The 26,992-nt window shown below is 42.4% G+C and overlaps 1 protein-coding gene across 3 annotated transcripts in view; it reads right to left on the reverse strand.

Annotated features, from left to right (window-relative positions):
- The window catches only part of LOC124613877 (histone-lysine N-methyltransferase 2D), a 187,212-nt gene that overhangs the window by 44,748 nt on the left and 115,472 nt on the right, over nt 1–26,992 (reverse strand). For 2 of the 3 annotated variants that reach the window (XM_047142607.1, XM_047142608.1), the window contains 3 exons: nt 25,987–26,178; nt 8,449–8,690; nt 7,228–7,384 (listed from right to left, as the gene is read on the reverse strand). In XM_047142607.1, coding sequence (XP_046998563.1) covers nt 7,228–7,384; nt 8,449–8,690; nt 25,987–26,178 — 591 coding nt within the window. The remainder of the gene's footprint in view (nt 1–7,227; nt 7,385–8,448; nt 8,691–25,986; nt 26,179–26,992) is intronic. The other variant, XM_047142609.1, reaches the window with a different exon arrangement.

Genomic DNA, 26,992 nt, shown 5'->3' on the forward strand with positions numbered 1-26,992 from the left:
TGTATGTTTGTGTTTGTTTGTGTGTCTATCGACCTGCCAGCGCTTTTGTTCGGTAAGTCACCTCATCTTTGTTTTTATATATAATTTTTCCCACGTGGAATGTTTCCTTCCATTATATTGATATATATATATATATATATGTGTGTGTGTGTGTGTGTGTGTGTGTGTGTGTGTGTGTGTGTGTGTGTGTGTGTGAGAGAGAGAGAGAGAGAGAGACAGGGCGCATGCGTGCACTCCTGACAAAAAGAAATCACGTGATGTTATTTCAATTTACAAAGAACTAGGCAGAATGAGCCCACTATCAGTTGTGACATTCCACCCACTCTGGTCTGGCTGGGAAAGGTGTCACAAAGCTGTTGTATCCTCTCCTAAGATAAGCTGATCGACAACTTTTGTTCGCAATCTTTGATAATCTGAATTTTGGCACTGGGGCAAAGTCAACATCCATGCTGGTCCAACATGTGTTCTATAGGGGACAGATCAGATCTTACTGTCCAAGGGAGTACCTTGACATCATGCACACACTTCATAGAAATATGTGCCACATATGGACAAACATTGTCCTGTTGAAAAATGGAACCACAATACTTTTGCAAGAGAGGTTTAACACATGTGGATATAGGATGTCCACAGTGTATGAAAGTACCACCAGAGTGCCCTCAATCACTACCAGACCGGACCTGAGGTCATACCCAATGGCTCCCCCCACCATGACATCAGGACTAACAGTGCTGTGCATCTGCAAAACATTGGAACAATCTCCCCACAAGTCACCACTACACTCACCTACAATGATCAACTGGGATAATGCAGAACCATAATTCATTGCTGAACACATTGTGGTGTCATTCATTAGCAGGGCATGATTTCCAGTCATGGCACCACTCCAAACAGCCATTTGTGTTGCAGTGTTGATGGCAGCCTAAGCTTGGGACATCAATTCCCTAGTCTGGCTGCTGCTAGTCTCCAATCAATGGTGAAGGATAATGTAAAATGTTGCAGTGAGTCCATTACTTGTTCTCAGATGGCAGGTGCATATGTGAGGGGTTGAGAATGTACTTGGTGCACAATTCGGTGATCTTCCCCTGAGACGGGTGGATGTGGTCAACCAGAACCTCGACAATGACTATTTTTGCCCTCATGTTCCCATGCAGTTCAATATTGGGCCAGTGTCACATCCAAAAACCCCAAAAATCTGGGTACTGCACAATCCGACCAGCTGAGCAAATGGAGGCCTGCTATGAGGTCCCTTTCGAACTCTGTCAGGTGCAGCTGTCTCACAGTGTGAACATGGCATCTCTGTGTCCTTTGCAATAATCACTCCAAATCTGATGCTAACACAGCATCTCTGTGTCCGTCCGTAGCTCGTGGACTAGTGGCTAGCATTGCTGTCTCTGGATCACGGGGTACCGGGTTCGATTCCCAGCTGGGTTGGGATTTTCTCTGCCCAGGGATTGTGTTGTCATCATCATCATCATCATCATCCGTGACAGTTGCTAGATTGGAAAGTGTAAAAAATTGGACTGTGTAAAAATTGGGACATTGTACGGGTGCTGATGAGCGCACAGTTGAGTGCCCTACAAACCAAACATCATCTCTGTGTCCTTCACAATAATCACTCCACATCTGATGGTGTTCATGCCCTTCATATACTCTACAAAACCTGGCAACAACACTAAACACAAACAACACTAATGCTCTATGTTGGCCACTCTAACTGTTGTTTCTCCAATCCTCTACAGCTATTACCTTTTGCAGTGAATTATCACTAATAATGTGATAAAATAATACTAGATCTTTCTACCTACATATGTGTAATATGTCACATTTATTAACATAGAGTAACAGGTGCCAGTCCCTGCATCACTTGTTGATCTTCTGCTGGTCTTCTTGCACTTCGTTAAAATTTTCTGGCGTGGTAACTTTCCAACACACAATCATATCATCTGTGAACAGACTCACTGAGCTTCCAAAATTATCCACTAGATCATTTATGTGTACTGTGAACATAACTGCCTTATTACAATATCTTGGGGGATTTCTAGAATTACTTTTACATCTTATGATTTCATTCTGTTAAGAACAATCTCCCCCCATGAACCTTGCCGTTGGAGGGGAGGCTTGCGTGCCTCAGCGATACAGAAAGCTGTACCGTAGGTGCAACCACAACGGAGAGGTATCTGTTGAGAGGCCAGACAAACGTCTGGTTCCTGAAGAGGGGCAGCAGCCTTTTCAGTAGTTGCAGGGGCAACAGTCTGGATACTTGACTGATCTGGCCTTGTAACACTAACCAAAACGGCCTTGCTGTGCTGGTACTGCGAACGACTGAAAGCACGGGGAAACTACAGCCATAATTTTTTCCTGAGGGCATGCAGCTTTACTGTATGGTTAAATGATAATGGTGTCCTCTTGGGTAAAATATTCCGGAGGTAAAATAGTCCCCCATTTGGATCTCCAGGCGGGGACTACTCAAGAGGACGTCGTTATCAGGAGAAAGAAAACTGACGTTCTACGGATCGGATCGTGGGATGTCAGATCCCTTAATTGGACAGGTAGGTTAGAAAATTTAAAAAGGGAAATAAATAGGTTAAAGTTAGATATAGTGGGAATTAGTGAAGTTCGATGGCAGGAGGAACGAGACTTTTGGTCAGGTGAATACAGGGTTATAAATACAAAATCAAATAGGGGTAATGCAGGAGTAGGTTTAATAATGAATAAAAAAATAGGAGTGCGGGTAAGCTACTACAAACAGCATAGTGAACGCATTATTGTGGCCAAGATAGACACGAAGCCCATGCCTTCTACAGTAGTACAAGTTTATATGCCAACTGGCTCTGCAGATGATGAAGAAATTGATGAAATGTATGATGAGATAAAAGAAATTATGCAGGTAGTGAAGGGAGACGAAAATTCAATAGTCATGGGTGACTGGAATTGAAGAGTAGGAACAGGGAGAGAAGGAAACATAGTGGGTGAATATGGATTGGGGCTCAGAAATGAAAGAGGCAGCCCTCTGGTAGAATTTTGCACAGAGCATAACTTAATCATAGCTAACACTTGGTTCAAGAATCATAAAAGAAGGTTGTATACATGGAAGAATCCTGGAGATACTAGAAGATATCAGATAGATTATATAATGGTAAGACAGAGATTTAGGAACCAGGTTTTAAATTGTAAGACATTTCCAGGGGCAGATGTGGACTCTGACCACAATCTATTGGTTATGAACTGCAGATTAAAACTGAAGAAACTGCGAAAAGGTGGGAATTTAAGGAGATGGGACCTGGATAAACTGACTAAACCAGAGGTTGTACAGAGTTTCGGGGAGAGCATAAGGGAACAATTGACAGGAATGGGGGAAAGAAATACAGTGGTAGAAGAATGGGTAGCTCTGAGGGATGAAGAAGTCAAGGCAGCAGAGCATCAAGTAGGTAAAAAGACAAGGGCTGGTAGAAATCCTTGGGTAACAGAAGAAATACTGAATTTAATTGATGACAGGAGAAAATATAAAAACGCAGTAAATGAAGCAGGCAAAAAAGAATACAAACGTCTCAAAAATGATATCGACAGAAAGTGCAAAATGGCTAAGCAGGGATGGCTAGAGGACAAATGTAAGGATGTAGAGGCTTATCTCACTAGGGTTAAGATAGATACTGCCTACAGGAAAATTAAAGAGACCTTTGGAGAAAAGAGAGCCACTTGTATGAATATCAAGAGCTCAGATGGAAACCCAGTTCTAAGCAAAGAAGGGAAAGCAGAAACATGGAAGGAATATATAGAGGGTCTATACAAGAGCGATGTTCTTGAGGACAATATTATGGAAATGGAAGAGGATGTAGATGAAGATGAAATGGGAGATACGATACAGTGTGAAGAGTTTGACAGAGCACTGAAAGACCTGAGTCAAAACAAGGCCCCGGGAGTAGACAACATTCCATTGGAACTACTGATGGCCTTGGGAGAGCCAGTCCTAACAAAACTCTACCATCTGATGAGCAAGATGTATGAGACAGGTGAAATACCCTCAGACTTCAAGAAGAATATAATAATTCCAATCCCAAAGAAAGCAGGTGTTGACAGATGTGAAAATTACCGAACTATCAGTTTAATAAGTCCTGGCTGCAAAATACTAATGCGAATTCTTTCAGACGAATGGAAAAACTGGTAGAAGCCGACCTCGGGGAAGATAAGTTTGGATTCCGTAGAAATGTTGGAACACGTGAGGGAATACTGACCCTACGACTTATCTTAAAAAATAGATTAAGGAAAGGCAAACCTACGTTTTTAGCATTTGTAGACATCGAGAAAGCTTTTGACAGTGTTGACTCGAATACTCTCTTTCAAATTCTGAAGGTGGCAGCGGTAAAATACAGGGAGCGAAAAGCGATTTAAAATTTGTACAGAAACCAGATGGCAGTTATAAGAGTCAAAGGGGCATGAAAGGGAAGCAGCGGTTGGGAAGGGAGTGAGACAGGGTTGTAGCCTCCCCCCAATGTTATCCAATCTGTATATTGAGCAAGCAGTAAAGGAAACAAAAGAAAAATTCGGAGTAGGAATTAAAATCCATGGAGAAGAAATAAAAACTTTGAGGTTCGTCGATGACATTGTAATTCTGTCAGAGACAGCAGAGGACCTGGAAGAGCAGTTTAACGGAATAGACAGTGTCTTGAAAGGAGGATATAAGATGAACACCAACAAAAAGCAAAGCGAGGATAATGGAATGTATTATAGTCAAATTAAGTCGGGCGATGCTGAGGGAATTAGATTAGGAAATGAGACATTTAAAGTAGTAAAGGAGTTTTGCTATTTGGGGAGCAAAATAACTGATGATGGTCGAAGTAGAGAGGATATAAAATGTAGACTGGCAATGGCAAGGAAAGCGTTTCTGAAGAAGAGAAATTTGTTAACATCGAGTATAGATTTAAGTGTCAGGAAGTCATTTCTGAAAGTATTTGTATGGAGTGTAGCCATGTATGGAAGTGAAACATGTACGATAAATAGTTTGGACAAGAAGAGAATAGAAGCTTATGAAATGTGGTGCTACAGAAGAATGCTGAAGATTAGATGGGTAGATCACATAACTAATGAATAAGTACTAAATAGAATTGGGGAGAAGAGGAGTTTGTGACACAACTTGACAAGAAGAAGGGTCTGGTTGTTAGGACATGTTCTGAGGCATCAAGGGATCACAAATTTAGCATTGGAGGGCAGTGTGGAGGGTAAAAATCGTAGAGGGAGACCAAGAGATGAATACACTAAGCAGATTCAGAAGGATGTTGGTTGCAGTAGGTACTGGGAGATGAAGAAGCTTGCACATGATAGAATAGCATGGAGAGCTGCATCAAACCAGTCTCAGGACTGAAGACCACAACAACAACAACAACAACAACAACAACAATCTGTTGAGTTCCATTTGGCAACAGTTTGGAGCTGCTTCAAATGCTTGCTGGAAATCAAGAAACATGGTGTCATCCTGGCCGCAACTATCAATTGCCCTCTCAGACAAAGAGAGTGAGTTAAGTTTAATAACATCGCTGTTTGAAAAAATTCATGTGCATTCCTACACCAGAGGTTTGTGTTCACTAAAGATCTACAATCATGCGTATGTGTTTAACAACCTTTCTTCAAAAGTACAATCCACTACATACAAACAAAATCTTTGCAGCAATGAATATGCCACCATCCTGCCATTCAGGCTATCCATGTGATGTATATACCAGTCATATAAATATGTTTAATTATTTACATGTAGTTCACACAATTCTGTCACTAATTTACCGTTAACAAGCAACCAATAACTATATTTTCACACTAATGGATAAAATTGAGCCTTATTGCCAACATTACGATTTAATAATCTAAGGTATTTTTGGAACGTGGCTATTAACAGCTGTCAAGTCTGTATAAAATGCATGTTTGACCATCAGCTGTTTTATTATTTAAAACCCAAATATCAACCAGTTTCAGTCACAGACCATCTTCACAGATTAGAGTTAAATCAGCTAAAGCCACATCACATCTGTCATCATTTAAAAAATGGTTACGTTTCATATGTAGAACATGCCATGAATTCCAGTTTACCTTAAAAAGTTGTGTGTGGTATACTGATACTGGAATTCATGACATGCTCTACATACAAGACATGACCATTTTTTAAGTAATGACAGATGTGATGCTGTGGCTTAAACTGTTTTAACCCTAATCTGTGAAGATGGTCTGTTACAAACTGGTTGATATTTGAGTTTTAAACAGAAAAAAGCAACTGATGGTCAAACATGCATTTTATACATAAAAAGTTAAGCTACTACCATATAATTATTTGGTTGAAGTCATAAAGTTTTAATTACTGCCTTAACAAATAAAGTTATTACCTAAAATTTTTGTTTAATTTGATCCACATGTCTGCAGTCCTAGTACACACCAAAATTCCCGCACCATAGTACTGCAGCATGCTGTTTCAGGGCCACAACATTATTGAACATTCCATTCCACTGAGACTGTACTTTATCAAAGGGATTTGCCATTTCCTTTTAGCTCCCCTAGTAGTGTGGTGTGTTATGGTGGCACAAGGATTTTACAATGTGTACTGTGACTGCAGATATGAAATGTTAGGATCTAACTTCATTTCTTGATGTGATAATTAAAACTTCATGGTTACCCATTGTAAACCAACTACAAAGAATACTTAATCCTACTGAGCTTTGCAAATTCGGAAAATCAGTTTGAGCATTTTGTCATTACGATACTTTTAGCATCAGTGGCTCAATTCATTTATTCCGATTACCAAAGCAAAAAGAGAAGCGACATGCACAAAATGAAAACAGTGTGCATATAAGACGGAGAAATATTTGAAGTATGTCTATAGACATGCAGTCCTAAAAGAAGCCAGCATAAAAGGTAATTAAATCAGATATCAATCGACATTTAGATAGAACTAATTCTATACACATAGCCCTCAATCACAGACAAGGTTATATCTCTTAACTTAATCAACTGATGCACAATACTATGCAGCATAAACTGCCCAGGAAATATGTATACTTGCAGTATTGCTTTCTAATAACAGATCAGCTGGAAGAGTGTCTTTCTTCGTGAAAAGTGCTGGGAAATACAGGACCTCCTTAGGACACCGTAATACCTACAGCCACCCCTGCTCACGGAGGATTATTTCCTAACAATCTGATATGAAAGGTACACTCTGAGAAAACTATGTATATGTATACTTACAGAGGAAGTTTTTGTTCAACAGGTTTTTGTTCATCTTCCTGCACCATTATTTGCAGAATATGTGCAGCTCGTTCCTCATCATAATCTACACTGTCCAGTGCTATTGTAATAACACGCTCTGGTACAGACTGATACTGTTCTTGCAGTCGTCCCTTCACTGTACATGAAAAAGAAAAAATAGCTGCATGGTACAATATCTCTATCTTTTCAGTAAAGATTATTCTTATTTGTTAATAATTTATTTCATAATATGTAAAATTGTGTATCACTGGTTATTAAAGTTATTATCTGACACTATTACTCCACCTCAGGACACCACACACACACACACACACACACACACACACACACACACACACACACACACTGTCTATTAGTACTTAATGGCATATATTCGGTATGCTTATGAGGCACGATCACTGTGAGACCATAGAGTCTACAATCGGTATGCCTATCAGACAAGATTACTGTGAGCACTGAGATACTCAATCTCTCCAACGCGCCAGATTGAAGATACCTGTTTTATAAAACACCATATTCTGCCGTTTGAAGAAGTCTGTAACTGTCTGTTCCACATCCTCGCCTGTCAGGAATCATCCAACCATTCGAGGCCATTTTTAAGGGACTGAAGGCGTGATATTCGCAAGGGGAGGCATCAAGACTATAGGATGGGTGCTCAAGTGTCTCCTGTTTGAGTGTCTCAATTGAGGCTCTGTCTCAGATTGACTGATGTCTTGTGCTGAATCACTTGCAGCATGGAACTTGGCACGTTTCCACAATGATGGTTTTTGACAGAATGCTGCCCCATACACATTTTTCATTCTCCGATGGATGTCTACCAGTTACTGTTCTTTGACAGTCAAAAATGTGTAACAAAATATTGGTCATACTTGTACATATTTGGTAATAATGTAACCACAGTTCATGTTTCCTCATTTATGGCCTACACATCAGTAAGACACAAATACCACACTAATCGCTTGCCTACATGTCGGTGCTTCTATACCCTCATCAGAGTCACACTAGGCTGTATATACACTGCAGCAATGCCCTCAAATGGAAACTTTCTGAATACCCCTTATACATATCAAATGCCCCAACTTTTACGACACATTTTGGACAAATAAGAAACAACAATCTGCTATTTACACATGCTGTCAACACAAATCTGAATTTCAAAATGCAATAATTAAACTCCTGATGCATTTTGAAAAAGCTTACTTTTTTGCTTCTCTTCAATACTCTTCATGCGTGGAGGTGGTGTTGGGGTGGCAGCCTGTGGTTCAGTTGCCTTCTGTTCATCCTCTTTCTGGCGGAGTGTAAGGCGTGGAGGTGGTGTGTCCCTTTTTTCAAACCCCATAGCAAGAAGTTTCTCTGATGCCTTCTGTACATTGTTTTCCGAGTTGCTTAAAATATCAAGCAACACTGTTTCTTCTGCTTTTGGAAATACACTCTTCAGGTACCTGTTAACGCAAATTCTATCACAAATTGAGTAAAAAGAAAAAGAAAACAGTGAACAGGGAGGAGGACATAAAATGTATATTCCCAAGTTGTAACGCCCAGCTGACTACCTCTTTTGACATGTACTGAACCCTGCATTACACATGTTGAGTAACCACTACTGCCAAACTGATAGCCATGAACCACACACATTCAACAGATAGCACCATAAGAGCAAAATACAGTATCTAAATTTCTTTTAAAGATACCATTAGTACTGAATCACAGTACTTTTAATTTGTTACAGCCCACACTAAATGCCTTTACTGAACTGTTAATACAATAAACATTGCATGAACATATACACTTTCCAAAGACATTCATATTCTAAAAGACTATTTCCCACAATCGTTTTTTGTTTTTTTGTTTTTTTGGTTTTTTTTTGGGTTTTTTTTTGGTTTTGTTTTTTTCAGGGTGTTGAATAAGAAGCAGATCACAAACAATATTGTATAATAGTTGAAATAATATGGGGTTTTTCTGATAGAGTGTCACACTCTGAATGACAAAAGATAGCACTAAAATTGAAAAAAAATCACCAGTTTGTGATTCTATATTTGTCAGTAATGGTAGAACAAACATAATTCAACAATTATTTTCATACTAAATATATCTTTAAACAAGGTACATACACATAATAAAAAGAGCTTTTAAAAAAGTCACCCAGACAAAAGTTCAAAAGATTTGTTCTTACACACAATTTACAACAAATTGATCTTACATACACACAGTTCACAAGCATGTCAGCACTAGCTTTCTTTTCATGTACAATTTGTATACTTCCACCTTGAATGCATGCATACACTGAGCTATCTTTAGCACTGCATTACTCCCTGATAAGCCTGTTTGTACCTTATAGATATTTAATTTTAGTTCCAAAATCTTCAATGTCATTTGAAGTTATTACCAATATAGCTCAGTTATCAGTTTTTATTCCCTCATGTTCAATCTTCTCATGCTCTTTAATTCTGCATTTATATTCCAGAAGCTACCTTACAGTGTGCAGTGGAGGGTACTTTGTGTACCACTGCCACTTGCCCCTTTTCCCATTCCTCACAAATGGTTCGCAGGAAGAACTATTCCTGGTAAGCCCTCAGCATGCACTTGAATCTCTTTAATTTTACCTTCATGGTCTTTCTGCAGACTATACATAGGACTCAATATACTGGTTGCCTCTTCCAGGACATACATTCATGGAACTTTTAACATTAACCCACATGGTGGTGCAGTACGCATATCTTGCAGCATCTGTCATCCGATGATATCCCGTATGTGCTCGATTAGAGACAGATCTGGTGACAGAGGAGGCCAAGGCAACAAGTTGACACTGTGTAGGGAATGTTGGGTTACAAAAGTGATATGTGGCCAAGCATTGTCCTGTTGGAAAACACCCCCTGGAATGCTGTTTGTGAATGGTAGCACAACAGGTCGAATCACCAGGTTGACCAACAAACTCGCAGTCAGGGTGCATGGGATAACCACCTCCATGATGCTTTCACATTCACTACATGTACCTGCTCTTCTTCACAATTTTTCTATTTCCCCTGTGAATCCTATCCGGTACGGATCTGAAACTGATTAGCAATATGCAAGTAATGGGAATGAATTTTCCACTTTGTAGCAGGGTGTGTGTGCTGATAAGAAACTTCCTGGCAGATTAAAAATGTGTGCCAGATCTGGGACCTAGGCTGTGGCTAATCCATCTCTCCACAGTATCATTTCTTCCAGAAGTGCTAGTCTTGCAAGTTTGGAAGGTGAGAGACGAAGTACTGGCGGAAGTAAAACTGTAAACTGTGGGTCATGAGTCATGCTTGGGTAGCTCAGTTGGAACAGCACTTGCACATTAAAGGCAAAGGTATCAGATTAGAGTCCTGGTTTGGCACAGAGTTTTTGTCTGCCAGGAAATACACAAGTATTGGTCGAACAAGAGTTTAGTAAGCTACTTCCTTTGTTAATTGACTACACTTTCTGAGGATTCTTCCAATGAATCTCTGTTTGGTATCTGCCTTACCTGCGAATAATTTTATGTGGTTGTCCCAAATCAAACTGCTCCACAGCCATGCTCCTAGATATTTTACGAGTGTAATACTTCCAGTGATTTTTCTACAATTGTGTACTCATACAACAAAGGGTCTTTCTTTCTTTCTATCTATTCATGATACACTGGCAGAAAAAAATCACAACACCTAGAAACCGTTGTGTCACATAAATGAAAGTTGGTATACAGGGTGTTACAAAAAGGTACGGCCAAACTTTCAGGAAACATTCCTCACACACAAATAAAGAAAAGATGTTATGTGGACATGTGTCCAGAAACGCTTAATTTCCATGTTAGAGCTCATTTTAGTTTCGTCAGTATGTACTGTACTTCCTCGATTCACCGCCATAATTTCATACGGGATACTCTACCTGTGCTGCTAGAACATGTGCATTTACAAGTACGACACAACATGTGGTTCATGCACGATGGAGCTCCTGCACATTTCAGTCGAAGTGTTCGTACGCTTCTCAACAACAGATTCGGTGACCGATGGATTGGTAGAGGCGGACCAATTCCATGGCCTCCACGCTCTCCTGACCTCAACCCTACTGACTTTCATTTATGGGGGCATTTGAAAGCTCTTGTCTACGCAACCCCGGTACCAAATGTAGAGACTCTTCGTGCTCGTATTGTGGACGGCTGTGATACAATACGCCATTCTCCAGGGCTGTATCAGCGCATCAGGGATTCCATGTGACGGAGGGTGGATGCATGTATCCTCGCTAACGGAGGACATTTTGAACATTTCCTGTAACAAAGTGTTTGAAGTCACGCTGGTACGTTCTGTTGCTGTGTGTTTCCATTCCATGATTAATGTGATTTGAAGAGAAGTAATAAAATGAGCTCTAACATGGAAAGTAAGCATTTCCGGACACATGTCCACATAACATATTTTCTTTCTTTGTGTGTGAGGAATGTTTCCTGAAAGTTTGGCCGTACCTTTCTGTAACACCCTGTATATGAAAGATGACGTCTGTTTAAATTTCGTACCTGTCATGTAGCAGTGACAGTAACAGCACCAATATGAGGATGCAAATCAGATTTGTGCATTAAATACTGTAATGGTTGAGTGATATTTACCTTTGCGACTGGACGTGGTGAGCTGATGTTAGTCAAGAATGCCTTTAAGGCAACAAAGATGCCATTATCAAGAACTCACTGACATTGAATCAGGCCACATACTAGGGCTACGAGAAGCTGGATGTTCCTTCTGTGATACTACACAAATACTTGGCAGGAATGTAGTCACTGTGCACAATTGCTGGCAGAAGTGCTCATGAGAATGTATGGTTGAAAGATGACCTAGCTCGGGATGGCCAAGTGGCATTACTGAGAGGGAAGACCTTCATATTCGGTGTATGGCTCTCACGTTTCATACTGAATATGCAGCAGCAATTTGAGCAGTAGTTGACACCATGGCGACACAACAAACTGTTACAAATTGGTTACTTCAAGGACAGCTCCGAGCAACACAAGCCTTGAGGTGTGCATTCAACTGACCCCAAGCTGCCACCATTTGCGATTTCAGTGGTGTCAAGGAAGAGCTCACTGGAGGATAAGGTGGAGGTCTGTTGTGATTTCTGATGAAAACTGGTTCTACCGCGGCACCAGTGATTGCCATGTGTTGGTTACAAGGAATCCAGTTGAGAGCCTGCAACCAAGCTGTCTGTATGCTACACACACTGGACCTACTCCTAGAGTTATGGTCTGTGGTGCGATTTCGTATGACAGGAGCAGCACACTCACAATTATCTCATGCACCCTGACTGCAAATCTGTAGGTCAACCTGGTGATTCGACCTGTTGTGTTCCCATTCACGAACAGCATTCCAGAGGGTGTTTTCCAACAGGACAATGCTTGCCCACATATCACTGTTGTAACACAATATGCCCTACACAGGCCTTGGCCTGCTCTATCACCAGATCTGTCTCCAATCGAGCACATAGGGGATATCATTGGATGACAACTCTAGCGTCATCCACGACCATTATTAACCATCCCTGTAATGATCAACCATGTACAACATCCATGGAACTCCATCCCTTGAACTGGCATCTGGCAACTGCACAACACAATGCTGGCACATTTGCATGCCTGCATTAGACATTCTGGCAGGTACAACAGTTATTAATGTACAAGTATTTAACATTTGCAATGGCTTATCTTAACCTTACATTAATCTGGGATCTTGCAATGTTAATCACTTAAATATGTCACCAAGAGAACATATTCCCATAATTTCATTAGTCTACATTAATTATTTTTTGGTGTTGCAATTTTTTTTCCATTGGTGTACATTACACTTGTTTATTTTGAGGTCTCACTGCCACTCACTGCACCAATCGTCAATTCTCTACAGGTCTTCCTGCATTTTGTTATGATTTTCTAGCATTGCGACTTCTATGTATAGAACAGCACCATCTGTAAAAAGCCTCAGGGAATTTCCAAAGCTACCCGCTGTGTCATTTGTATATACTACGATAAGTAATGGCCCCTCAATATCCTCGCTTAGGGGGTGCCCAAAGTTAATTTTAAGTCTAAAGCTTTCTCTTCATGGAGAATGACATGCTGTGTTCTGTTAGCTAGAAACTCTTCACTCCCCTCACACAGCTGATTTGATATTCTTAAGCTTGTATTTTGTTCATTAGGCAGCAGCATTACTGTATTGAATGCCTTCCAGGAGTCAGTTCGGATCACCAAACAATTGTAAGGATCAATTAACTGGGGGGGGGAATATTTTTAATGGCACTACACGGTACTCAACGGCATGTAGGTGGGAAAACAATGGAGGCAGTTTTTATGTTCAGTTATCTCGAGTCCTAGATTCCTGCTCATTATGACTGCAGCAATGAAATCAACACATTCTTGTTACTTGGTAAAAAGACACTGTCCAAGTTTGATACTCTTTTAAGGAGCAGAGACATAGTTTAACAATAAATATTTGTGTAGCGAGGGCTATGGACTTTCAAGTTGTGATGCACAGACGTGAGACCTGGACTGTAAAGAAAGGCTGAACAACGTAGAATAGCCTCCTATGAATTGTGTGTTGGAGGGAATTCTGAGTGCCATGGCCTGCAAAGAGAACAAATAGGTCAGTATTACAGGAAATAAAACCTGACTGCTCTTTAGAAGGTCCAATACTGAAACAAAACTAACCTACTTTGGGCACATTATGAGAAGACATGATTCGATGAAACAGACCCTTAACACTGGGGAAGATCAAAAGTATACGAACAGAAAGAGGGAGGGCTAGGATGAGTGGACTGGCGGCATCAAAAAAGTAATGGACTGCAGTATGGAAAATCTACAGGCAATAGTACAGGGCAGGAGAAATTTGTAAGCTTTAGATCATAAAGTCATGGAGAGTCAGAATCAGCTAAACAATGTGTGTGTGTATGTGGGCGGGTGGGGAGGAGGGGGGGGGGGGCGTGTGAGAGAGAGAGAGAGAGAGAGAGAGAGAGAGAGAGAGAGAGAGAGAGAGAGAGAGAGATATCTACTACTTCTTGCATCTCGTGGACATGAACAGCATGCTTGGTTTCACAAGATCACTGTTTTTGAAACCCACGTTGATTACTAAAGGAGATTTTCTGCAGAAATATTGTAACATGAAAGAATAAAATATGTTCCAAAATTGCAATACAAATCAACATCAGGGATTACGCCTTTAGTTTTGTGCATCTGTTCGATGATACTTCTTGAAAACAGGAATGACTGTGATTTTTCAAATCATTAAGAACAACTTCGCCCCCCCCCCCCCCCCCCCCCCTCACCACCCATGGTACACTGTTGCTACAAGAGGCACAACTTCTTTGGCACATTCTATGTAAATCATACTATTATCCCATTAGGTCCAGCAGCCGTTCTTCTGTTGAGAAATTTCAGTTGCCTTTCTACCCTAAGGTCACTCATTTTGACATCTTTCATTCTGATGTTTGTGCACCAATTAAAAGAAATTATAAAATTACATGTAATTATAATAGCATAATACAATACTACAGATAACATTACTGTAATTATCCCACTATGCAGCTTTCATGCAAATACATTAGAGTGACATTCAAACAGGTAATTGCTCAAACTCAAATTGTTTTAAATAGAGAGCATATACTGCTCTAACCTGTCTGTAAATACACTCCTGGAAATGGAAAAAAGAACACATTGACACCGGTGTGTCAGACCCACCATACTTGCTCCGGACACTGCGAGAGGGCTGTACAAGCAATGATCACACGCACGGCACAGCGGACACACCAGGAACCGCGGTGTTGGCCGTCGAATGGCGCTAGCTGCGCAGCATTTGTGCACCGCCGCCGTCAGTGTCAGCCAGTTTGCCGTGGCATACGGAGCTCCATCGCAGTCTTTAACACTGGTAGCATGCCGCGACAGCGTGGACGTGAACCGTATGTGCAGTTGACGGACTTTGAGCGAGGGCGTATAGTGGGCATGCGGGAGGCCGGGTGGACGTACCGCCGAATTGCTCAACACGTGGGGCGTGAGGTCTCCACAGTACATCGATGTTGTCGCCAGTGGTCGGCGGAAGGTGCACGTGCCCGTCGACCTGGGACCGGACCGCAGCGACGCACGGATGCACGCCAACACCGTAGGATCCTACGCAGTGGCGTAGGGGACCGCACCGCCACTTCCCAGCACATTAGGGACACTGTTGCTCCTGGGGTATCGGCGAGGACCATTCGCAACCGTCTCCATGAAGCTGGGCTACGGTCCCGCACACCGTTAGGCCGTCTTCCGCTCACGCCCCAACATCGTGCAGCCCGCCTCCAGTGGTGTCGCGACAGGCGTGAATGGAGGGACGAATGGAGACGTGTCGTCTTCAGCAATGCGAGTCGCTTCTGCCTTGGTGCCAATGATGGTCGTATGCGTGTTTGGCGCCGTGCAGGTGAGCGCCACAATCAGGACAGCATACGACCGAGGCACACAGGGCCAACACCCGGCATCATGGTGTGGGGAGCAATCTCCTACACTGGCCGTACACCACTGGTGATCGTCGAGGGGACACTGAATAGTGCACGGTACATCCAAACCGTCATCGAACCCATCGTTCTACCATTCATAGACCGGCAAGGGAACTTGCTGTTCCAACAGGACAATGCACGTCCGCATGTATCCCGTGCCACCCAACGTGCTCTAGAAGGTGTAAGTCAACTACCCTGGCCAGCAAGATCTCCGGATCTGTCCCCCATTGAGCATGTTTGGGACTGGATGAAGCGTCGTCTCACGCGGTCTGCACGTCCAGCACGAACGCTGGTCCAACTGAGGCGCCAGGTGGAAATGGCATGGCAAGCCGTTCCACAGGACTACATCCAGCATCTCTACGATCGTCTCCATGGGAGAATAGCAGCCTGCATTGCTGCGAAAGGTGGATATACACTGTACTAGTGCCGACATTGTGCATGCTCTGTTGCCTGTGTCTATGTGCCTGTGGATCTGTCAGTGTGATCATGTGATGTATCTGACCCCAGGAATGTGTCAATAAAGTTTCCCCTTCCTGGGACAATGAATTCACGGTGTTCTTATTTCAATTTCCAGGAGTGTAGCTAACACCCAGTAGATGGAATTTTTATTGTGGTGTAATTCACACCAGTCAGATTGCATAGAGTCCTCAGTCTTTTAACCTAAGACAGCAAAATCAAGATACACTACATTTAATACTGAATATACTTGAGCTATTCCTAAAAAATCTACATGTGTGAGTAATTGTAACCAACAATGGAAAATCTGTTGAAGATTGTATTAATTCCGTAAACCTAAATGCCCTATCCAGGACAATTTTTCAATGCTGAAACAAATGTTTCAATTACTCTACGAAGTAAAGCTGCTGAAATAATAGTTAACTATTACAGCACTGGACAGCTTTGCAATGTGTTTTACCATACATACTTCGTGGTGATTAAAGTGAAATTATTTAGAAAAAGCCATGCTGGCCAATACAAATCCTACTCAACATTCTACTGCAGGGTGTAATAAAAAAACATCCTGAATTCCCTAGGTAAAGAACATACTTTATCCCAGGTGGCAATACACTATACCCCAGATAAAGCACATTTTTTCTGTGTTAAGTGAGATACTTTCCACTGGAGTTGTAAAATTTATCAATCCTTTGAATGGTAAAGGTTTTATACACCAGCATAGTCTTTCCCAATTCTTTAGAAAACGAAGCTTAGCAAAGAACAATGTTTGGTGTCACCGCCAGACACCACACTTGCTACGTGGTAGCCTTTATTTAGACTGGCCGCGGTCTGTTAGTATACGTCGGACCCGCGTGTCGGCACTATCAGTGATCGCAGACCGAGCACCGCCACACGGCAGGTCTAGAGAGACTTCCTAGCACTCGCCCCAGTTGTACAACCGACTTTGCTAGTGATGGGTCACTGACAAAATACGCTCTCATTTGCCGAGATGATAGTTAGCATAGCCTTCAGCTACATCATTTGCTACGACCTAGCAAGGCGCCATTACCAGTTACTATTGATACTGAGTCATGTACAGTCAAGAGCGAAGCTCATCATTTATGGATTAAAGTTAAGTATTCCACCAGCTCGTCCGTTTTTCTAAAATCTAATTTCCCTGTCCGGTTCCAGACCTCACGCCAGCCTGCGTGAGCTAAAACGCGTGCCTTTTGGCTTCCTCTAGTACCCGGTGTTGGCTCTCCTGCCAACCCACAACATTGGCGACGAGGCAACACCACGTTCGTAACTATACTGGCCTGATTTACTTGTGTAATGGCTTCACCACCATCTCCAGATGTACTGTCCGAATTTTATCGCTTACAGAATCAGCAGATGCAGGCCTACTGGATGCCCTTGGACAGCTCGTCCAGGGTCAATGTGCAATGCAAAACGATGCGGCAGCCGCCGCTCCACTGCTAACGCAGCCACAACACGCAGTTGCACCAACTTTTCATCCTTTTGATGCTGCACTGGAAAGCTGGACGGAGTGGTCATGCTAATTTGGATTCCATCTCACCGCCTACAGAATTCAAGGTGACGAGCCGCAGCCTTTTTTATTATCCTCCGTAGGGGTGCACATGTACCGTGTGATAGTCAAATTATTTCCCCGACGCGACGTAGCAACTCTGTCCGACCACGAAATTTTGTCTGCATTAGATGCATATTTCAAAGAATCAGTCAATGTAGTTGCCAAACGGTATACCTTCTTTTGTACAAAACGTACGGCAGGTCACACTAATCGGGAGTGGGTTGCAACCTTGCAAGGCCTTACTAAGGATTGTGCTTTTGAGTGTCAATGTGGACTCCCTTATTCAGATACTATGGTATGTGATGCAACTGCACAGAACGTTTCTGACGTTCGTATAAGGGAACAGATTTTGATACCAGTCAATCCCTCCCATCAACAAGTGTTGGACATATTGGATCGGCAGGACACACTTGACTTTGCTCAGGAATCATTTGAAACTTCGCCACCCGTGTGTCAGGTCAAACGGCCCACCGGACGAGCTGCACAGAACAGTAAACAGTCCTCGCGCCCGGCCGCGCCACCACCACCGGGCTCTCAGCCACGTGTACCGCGCCCGCAAGCAAATGCAGTGCTAAAATCATGCCCGCGGTGTGCTACTAGACATTCACGTGCGAATTGCCCGTCACACCAAGCTATTTGCTTTTACTGTAATAAAAAAGGACATGTTCAAAGTGTTTGCCAGGAAAAGCTCAGATAGGAAGCTCAAAACCATTCCAGGCCCTTTGCTTCGCGCCGGAATCGGAATCAAACCAAGGATACTCAGGCTCGCAACACTTCGCCCATGGAAATTCATATAGTTCATGCCACTCCACCCAGTGCCACTCTCTCTAACAGTGACTGTGTTCATCCCACAAATAATGTGCGTCGACGTCGACGGCACTCCCGTCAAGTCGCAAGTGATTTTGTACCAGTGTCAGTTCACGTTGCACGAGACAGTCGCTCTTGTTGTCAGCAGGACAATAAACTTTTTGTGGACTTGGACATTAACAGCAAAGTGATACCATTACAGCTCGATACCGGGGCTGCAGTTTCACTGATCAATCAAGGCACTTACAAACTGCTGGGCACACCTCCATTGCATGCCGCAACTGTTAAGTTAACTACCTATTCAGGTCACGAGCTCCCTGTGCAGCCTTCTTGCAACATACAAGGGACAAATAAAACTTGTGTCATTTCATGTCCTTCGTTCTTCTTCTGCAGTGAACTTGTTTGGTTTCGATTTATTTCCGTTGTTTGACTTGTCTATAGTAAATCAGGTCCTATCAGTGAACCAAATTGTGCCTTCAGACAGTGTTTCTCGTCTATGTGCCGAATTTGCAGACATTTTTGCACCGGGCCTCGGTTGCGCTAAGAACTATAAAGCACATTTGGAACTGAAAGTAAATGCACAACCGAAATTTTTCAGAGCGCGCAATGTTCCCCACGCTTTGCGTGATGAGGTCGCAAAAACATTACACGATTTGGAATCACAAGGTGTAATTGAACGTGCGCAGGCTTCTCTCAGGGCATCACCCTTAGTAATTTTGCCAAAACCTTCCGAAAAATTGAGACTTTGTGTGGACTTCAAGGCAACAGTGAATCCACAACTAGTGACTGCAACTTTTCCTTTACCCCGCCCGGAAGATCTTTTTGACAAACTGTGCCCGGGTAAATATTTTTCAAGGTTGGAGCTAGCAGATGCGTACTCGCAAATACCGGTGGATGCAGAATCCCAGCGCGTTTTGGTGGTTAACACGCATCTTGGTTTGTATCGATTCAAACGACTGCCATTCGGGTGTGCATCCGCCCCTGCATTGTTTCAGCAAACAAACTGTTTGTGCGTCGGTCCCTACTGCAGCAAACTATCTGGACGATATTGTGATCTCCGGAAAGACGGAAGAAGAACATTTAGCCAATCTCAGAACATTATTTCAGGTCTTGCGACAAAATGGTCTTCGCTTGCGGAAGGACAAATGTGTGTTTTTTGCTCGTGACTTACCCTATCTGGGACATGTACTCAATGCCCAAGGCATGCATCCCAGTCCAGAGCACCTCCGTGCCATACAAGACTTTCCTTCGCCGCAGAATTTGAAGCAGCTACAGAGTGTGCTGGGAAAAATAAATTACTATAACAAATATGTTCCCCATGCCTCTTCCATTTCAGCTTCGCTTCATTGATTACGCCGTAAAGGTGTTCCGTTCGTCTGGACGACGGAATGCGAACGCGCCTTTCGCCAGTTGAAATCGGCGTTGCTTTCCAATACTTGCCTTACGCCATTCGATCTCCGGAAGCCCCTTTTGTTGATGGTAGATGCATCGGATTTCGGGATCGGTGCTGTGCTTGCGCACAAAGATGGATCGCACGATCGCCCTATTGCCTTTGTGTCCAAACTGCTCTTGTCTGCGCAACGAAATTATTCACAGATCGAGAAAGAAGCATTGGCTCTCGTATTTTGTGTTACAAAGTTTCATGATTTCTTGTATGGTCGTCACTTTAGCATCCTCACAGACCACAAACCTTTGACATCGCTTTTTCATCCGACCAAGCCTGTACCTCCAAGTCTCTTTTCCTCTTGCAGTACCGCTATGATATCTTGTATCGGTCCACTGCTAAGCACGGAAACGCCGATGCGTTGTCTCGTTTGCCTGTTGCTGAGGATAGAGCATTCGATTTCTCCGAACTTGCTTGCATGTTTATTGATTCGGAAACCGATGACGTGGTCGAATCGTTTCCGACTGATTTTCGTCGTGTAGCTACAGCCACAGCTGCCAACCCTGTCCTTGCTACCGTTTTGCGTTTCGTTGGTACTCAATGGCCCTTGTCAAAGTCATGGATCAGGGATCCGTTGGTTCGCCGATTTTTTGCTCACAAGGAGATGTGGTGTTTTGCTGTTGCTTTCTGATAATGATCAGTCCAGGGTCATGGTACCATGTTCGTTACAGTCCTCTGTCTTACAGCTTCTCCACCAAGGACATTGGGGTATAGTGAGAACGAAACAACTTGCTCGTCAGCACTGTACTTGGTTCGGAATCGATGCCGCGATTACGAATATGTGCTCTTCTTGCATGGTGTGTGCCGAAGAACAATCAGCACCACCGCGGAAATTCTTTGCATGGCCAAAAGCCACTTCCCCTTGACAACGCTTACACATCAATTTTGCTGGTCCATTCTGGAATGCTCGATGGTTTGTTGTGGTAGATTCATTCAGTAATTTTCCTTTTGTTGTCTGGATGTCTTCCACGACGTCATCTGCCACCATCCAAGCGTTATCTGCTATCTTTTGCATTGAAGGTCTTCCACAGACTATTGTTTCCGACAATGGCCCACAATTCATGTCCGCAGAATTTCAGTCATTCTGCAAGGCCAATGGTATTCAACATCTGACGTCCGCGCCGTTTTCGCCACAGTCAAACGGTGCCACTGAACGACTGGTCAGGACTTTCAAGTCACAGATGTTGAAGTTGAAAGAGTCGCATTCTCGGGAGGACGCATTATTGCTCTTTTTGTCCTTGTATCGCTCTCAGCCCCAAGATGGTCACTCGCCGGCGAAGTTGCTCCACGGTCGCCCTCATCGAATCTTGATGTCTTTGCTACATCCGCCGCATCAGGTTCCTGTTCAGCGGTAGAGACCTGTTTTTGCCCCAGGCGACATTGTCTACTACCGCCACTATCGAGGTTCACGGCATTGGCTCGAAGGGCGCATTCTTCGCTGCCTCGGCCGCGCTATGTATCTGGTTTTGGGGGCCTCTGGTGAGGTGCGTCGGCATCTCAATCAGCTGCGCCCCTGTCGTCGCATGGGATCTGCCGCTCCCCGTCTGCTTTCAGCGACGGTGCCGTCCGATCAGCACCCTGGGGACCCATCTACTGGCTCGCCTCAGCCCCAGGTGTTACCGACGCTGCCTTCCATTTACCCCATGGCAACGTGCCGCCATCTGTTCTCCCGCCGCCGACGCCCGCAGTGGACGCGTCGCTGCAACAGCCGGGCGCCTCCCTGGGTCACGCGCTGCCGATCACTTCCCGTGACCAGTTGTCCTCCGACATGGAACTCTTGCCCGTTCCGAACCATATGTCGTCTTCGCCCGTCGGAACCCCCGGCCTGATGGAGGTCGACCCTTCGGCCCTTCCTGTCTCTCTACGGGCGCATACACCGCATGTTGGGGGTGCACCCTGGAGCAGGTTTTCAGGCGTTTCCTAGCTCCCCGCGGTCCGAATGGCAGGGTGCGGGTGGCACAGCCTCGCCTGTTGTTAGGCTCCCCACCTCGTCGCATACGTCAACATGGGGTCCTCCCCACGGCGGGCGGAAGCCTTATGCCACAACCTTGCGCCGATTTGCGGGGGAGGAATGTGGTGTCACCGCCAGACACCACACTTGCTAGGTGGTAGCCTTTAAATCGGCCGCGGTCCGTTAGTATACGTCGGACCCGCGTGTTGCCACTATCAGTGATTGCAGACCGAGCACCGCCACACGGCAGGTCTAGAGAGACTTCCTAGCACTCGCCCCAGTTGTACAACCGACTTTGCTAGTGATGGGTCACTGACAAAATATGCTCTCATTTGCCAAGACGATAGTTAGCATAGCCTTCAGCTACGTCATTTGCTACGACCTAGCAAGGCGCCATTACCAGTTACTATTGATACTGAATCATGCACAGTCAAGAGCGACGCTCATCATTTATGGATTTAAGTTAAGTATTCCACCAGCTACGTCCGTTTTTCTAAAGTCTAATTTCCTTGTCCTGTTCCAGAGCTCACGCCAGCCTGCGTGAGCTAAAACGCGTGCCTTTCGGCTTCCTCTAGTACCCGGTGTTGGCTCTCCTGCCAACCCACAACACAATGCACTTCAGAAACGTATTTGATGCATGGTGACATGTACACTGATATATTTCTTTATTACGAAAGTGTAAATATGAATTCCACCATACAGCACGGTAGCTTCTGAAGCACTGAAATTTTAACTGTGTTGTGCAATGGCTTTTGTCAGCCACTCGTAGCTGATGTCACACATGATCTCGCCAGCCAATGACAACAGATTTCCAGAGCATAGTACATGCAATGTACTCAGCCAATAGTGACATCACCGTTAAGTAATGAAAACATACAAATTCTAAATGTTAACGGTTTTAATTAATATACATGCAATATAGCTACAAGAAAAGCAAAGCTATCACTAAAAATATTGGTCATCAAAGTCACAAGGACTTAAGTCCAGGGAATATGGTGGATGGTACAGGACTTCCCAATCCCACCAACCAAACAGAGCAGTCACAGCTTGCGCTGTATGTGGCCACGCATTGTCTTGCAAAATGATGGGTGGGTTGCGTAGAAAGTGTCACTGCTTCTTTCGAAAAGCAGGTGATGGTGGCATTCACTTCAGAACTGTTCCAGAGATTCGACGGACAGTAGACCGCTCCACTCGCACCATCAACAGAACAGGCTCTGCTAACGGTATACTATGCCTTCCACATCACTGTCAACGGGTTCTACACACCGCTTGTGACTACTCTGGAGGACAGTAACAGGTGCAAACATGTAATTCTTTTGTATCGGTTGTGAATAAATAGTTGCCATTATTTAAGTTCCAACCCTTGTACATTTAGGGCATAGGATGTTCATATTAAGATAAAATGTAAGGGTTCAACAAAAATACGGAAATATGACATGCTTGAGCTTGGCAGATGTTAGCGAAGCCTCCACATTGCACTGTAGTATTTAACCACAAATAGCAACTGTCCCATGTCCTCAATATGCTGCAAGTGTCAGTCAGTGTCAGAACAGTGTTCTGTTTGGCTGTCAGGGCATTATACTGGAGCAAAGTGGATTCAAACAAGGGAAAATTGTTGGTGCTCATATGGCGGGTGCTTCTGAAACAAAGGGAGCCGAAGTGTTTGGCATTCCAAGAGGCAATGTATCAAAGATTTGTACCGCATATAGGGAAAGCAGAAAAAATCATCCTCTAAGCCACAACATGATCTAAAGTGTCTCCTGAGTGATGATGATGGACACTCACTGATGAGATTTAGGACAAAATAAAAGGATGTCAGTTGCAGAAGTCACTGCAGAACTGAATGTCACATTCAGGAACCCTGCCAGTAGCCAAACAATATGAGGGGAACTTCATAAGCATGTGACATCAAACAGGCAGGATGGAGCCACTAGGAGCTGCAGAACTTGTCTTCTACATACACACCACTCTCGCCCTCCCTAGAAGGTTCTAGGCACTACTATCGCGTCTATGTAAGTAAAACAGTGTGCCAGCCATGGCAGTCAGTGAGTCCAACTCCTGATTACCATGGCAGAGACAGCTATCAAAAGCTCGAGTGTTTTATTTGAAATGGCAAGGCTTGTAAACCGAGATGATTTTATTCGACCCTATACAATGACATGATAAAAATGGTACAGTCTGGGATAATTATCTGATTTCCAAGGTCAAATAGATCTGTCTGGTTGGGTTGCTAATGTGTGTCTGAATAGAGAACTGATGATTAAAAAAAGAGCTGTTAGGCCAACACACAGCCTGTGTCACAGGAAACATGAATTTTTTCCTCTTCAAAATAAACTTCCCATTGCGTACTCTTTGCATCTATATAATGAGCGAGATAGCAAAAGATATTTAAGTATTGCAAAATGTAAAACTTCAACAAAGAAATAAGTTCAGCTACTGCAGACTGTGAACAAAAGAAAAGGTAATGGAAAACCTTTAACAGGGACTTATTCAAAACACAATTAAAATAATGTCTCGTAAATAAATGTACGTTAATACTGAAAGAATTCTAAGCTCTTGGCAATTTTAACTATATGAGACAATTACTGATTGACAGAAGTTGTAAATTACTGTAAGACAAAAATATTTTGTAATTAAGCATAAAAACAACTTCCTATTGATGTTCCGCCTGTTTTGACAAAATCCATTAATATAAATGGTATTCAGTATGAACCTGTAGATGAACATGAGATCTGAAATTTTCAACACACGACTACATGCAAAAGGAGATAAAAATACGGAAATAAATTTTAACTTTATGTCTGTATGCAAAGAACTGCAGTGCAGTGACAATGGACAGTTGTGAACTGACCATAAAAGAAGAGATACAGAACATTTCTTTAAAAATAAATTACATGATACTCACAGACTTGCTTCTGAAACTAGTTTTTCCCCCCTTAATAGCTCAATTTCTCATGAAATGTTTATGAGAATTACACAGCTATACACAGTTTTTCTAAAATTATCTTGTGTTCATGGCTATCACTCTGTTCATTCACATTATTGTTGGACACGAGTTTTCACTAGCACTAACAATCAGAGTAATTCACTCTTGATGATCAATACATTACCCAGTACCCAAGAAAATTATCAGATACTGGTACACAATATATAGCTTATCTGTAATGCACATCATGCACATTTCATCATGCCACAAACTAATGAAGAAAACAGTTCACATCCTATAATGAAAATATTTCAATACAATAATTTCCAACAATCATTATACAAGTAACTTCAGATTCTCTCTCTACACAACACTCTACAAATCAAATGTACATCCATTCAATACATACTAACCTAAGGAGGTACTCAGGATCATTTCTTCTTAAAAAACCCTGTTCAAATAAAGTGAAAAACCAAATAAAAATATATCATAAATCAAAAGTGGGTGCTACTTAATCAATATTATATGAATACTACAAGGGAAATAATAATATACACTAAAATTATTCTAACAAAAATGCTAAAATACTACATATACATACATTAATCAGTATGGCAAGTTTTCTCATAAAGTACATCCTGTATGTACAATGCAATTTATATGTATCACAGATCATTGCTTTTTTATTTTGAAATTTCCTTAACATATGTGTATGTTTAGATTCTTGATCAAATCTTTCACAAGCATCTGTGACTGCAATATATTTAACAAATGTACGAATGATATATCTGTGGTATGGAAAATATTTAATTTTTTTAAAAAAAATTGAGCATGTTGCAATTTGGAAGAAGTTATGTGAAAATATTTGTAATTACACTCACCACAAGTTAACAAGCAAAACATGAAATTAAAAAAAAATAAAAATAAAAAATAAATAAAAAATGGGAGAAACCTTGCCATACCTCCTACATGCAGCTGTACTGGGTACTCTCATCTACAGGTTGGATGCAGGTGGTAAAATGTTCCTGGAACAAATAAAATGCTAGCTTTCAGCATGACATCAGAGACTGGCTTTAAATAACACATCCATGGAGAACCTCAATTTCATCTTTGGGGAGGAATGTGGTGGACGAGTCGCCAGCCGGGGACTATCATATGGTGGGCCGAGACCCAGGCCCAAGAGCCGGCCTGCCACAGGTGGAGAGGCAATTGTCCCTGGGCCTGGTGTTGACAGTGGGTACTTCTCCACCTGGAGGGCACTCATTACTACTGCCTCACGATGATGGTACCTGTGGAAATGCTTTCATACTCATTTTGGATTGCAATGTTACACTCAAAGAAACATTAAAGCACCTGAAAAAAATACACACTTAAGTATCATAATGATGGCCACCAACACTGTGACAAAGAATTTTTGGTTGCAGTTCAGTTCATACACACATTATGAACACATACAAAATTAAATGCATAAAAATATCTACATTTCATAATAACATAATCATTGAGACAGCCTCTTGGCTTGCAAACACCTCTTCCTCAATAAGCAGTGTACTGTACTATGTCGAGATGATCCATCACTTAACCAGATTCTCTTTTAAAAAATGTACAGCTAAATATTTAATCCCTTGAGACAATTCCAAGGCCTTTGTCATGCAATTGTTTTGTTAATGGCTTCCTGAATGTGTCTAAAGTGAAAACTAGTAGAAAATTAGTTAACCACTGTTATAGATAAATTAGACTTACACTAGAAACAATATTGATGATGCTTGTTTGCAGATGTGATCTGTGAGTAACAAACTATTAAATAAAACTATTATTAGACAAGTTTGCTCTTTTCTATTTACTGTCCCCGGAAATACATCTCCTCTAGCTGCTTTCAACTCCGAAGAATAATGCTCAGAAAAAAGGGAAGCAGCAATGTGATTACATGTGGAAATTTATTTTATTCAGTCATACCGTGAAACTTCAGAAATCACATTTAGTGTTATTAATAGCCTAGAAGTGATATCTTTTTTCTAAAATTTTGAACCTTTTAAAAGTTAAAATTAGAACAACAATAATATTAAATTTACATTATTTATATACATTTATCTCGTGTTAAAG

Source organism: Schistocerca americana, chromosome 4, assembly GCF_021461395.2.
Source record: "Schistocerca americana isolate TAMUIC-IGC-003095 chromosome 4, iqSchAmer2.1, whole genome shotgun sequence".
NCBI classification, from domain to species: Eukaryota; Metazoa; Arthropoda; class Insecta; order Orthoptera; family Acrididae; genus Schistocerca; species Schistocerca americana.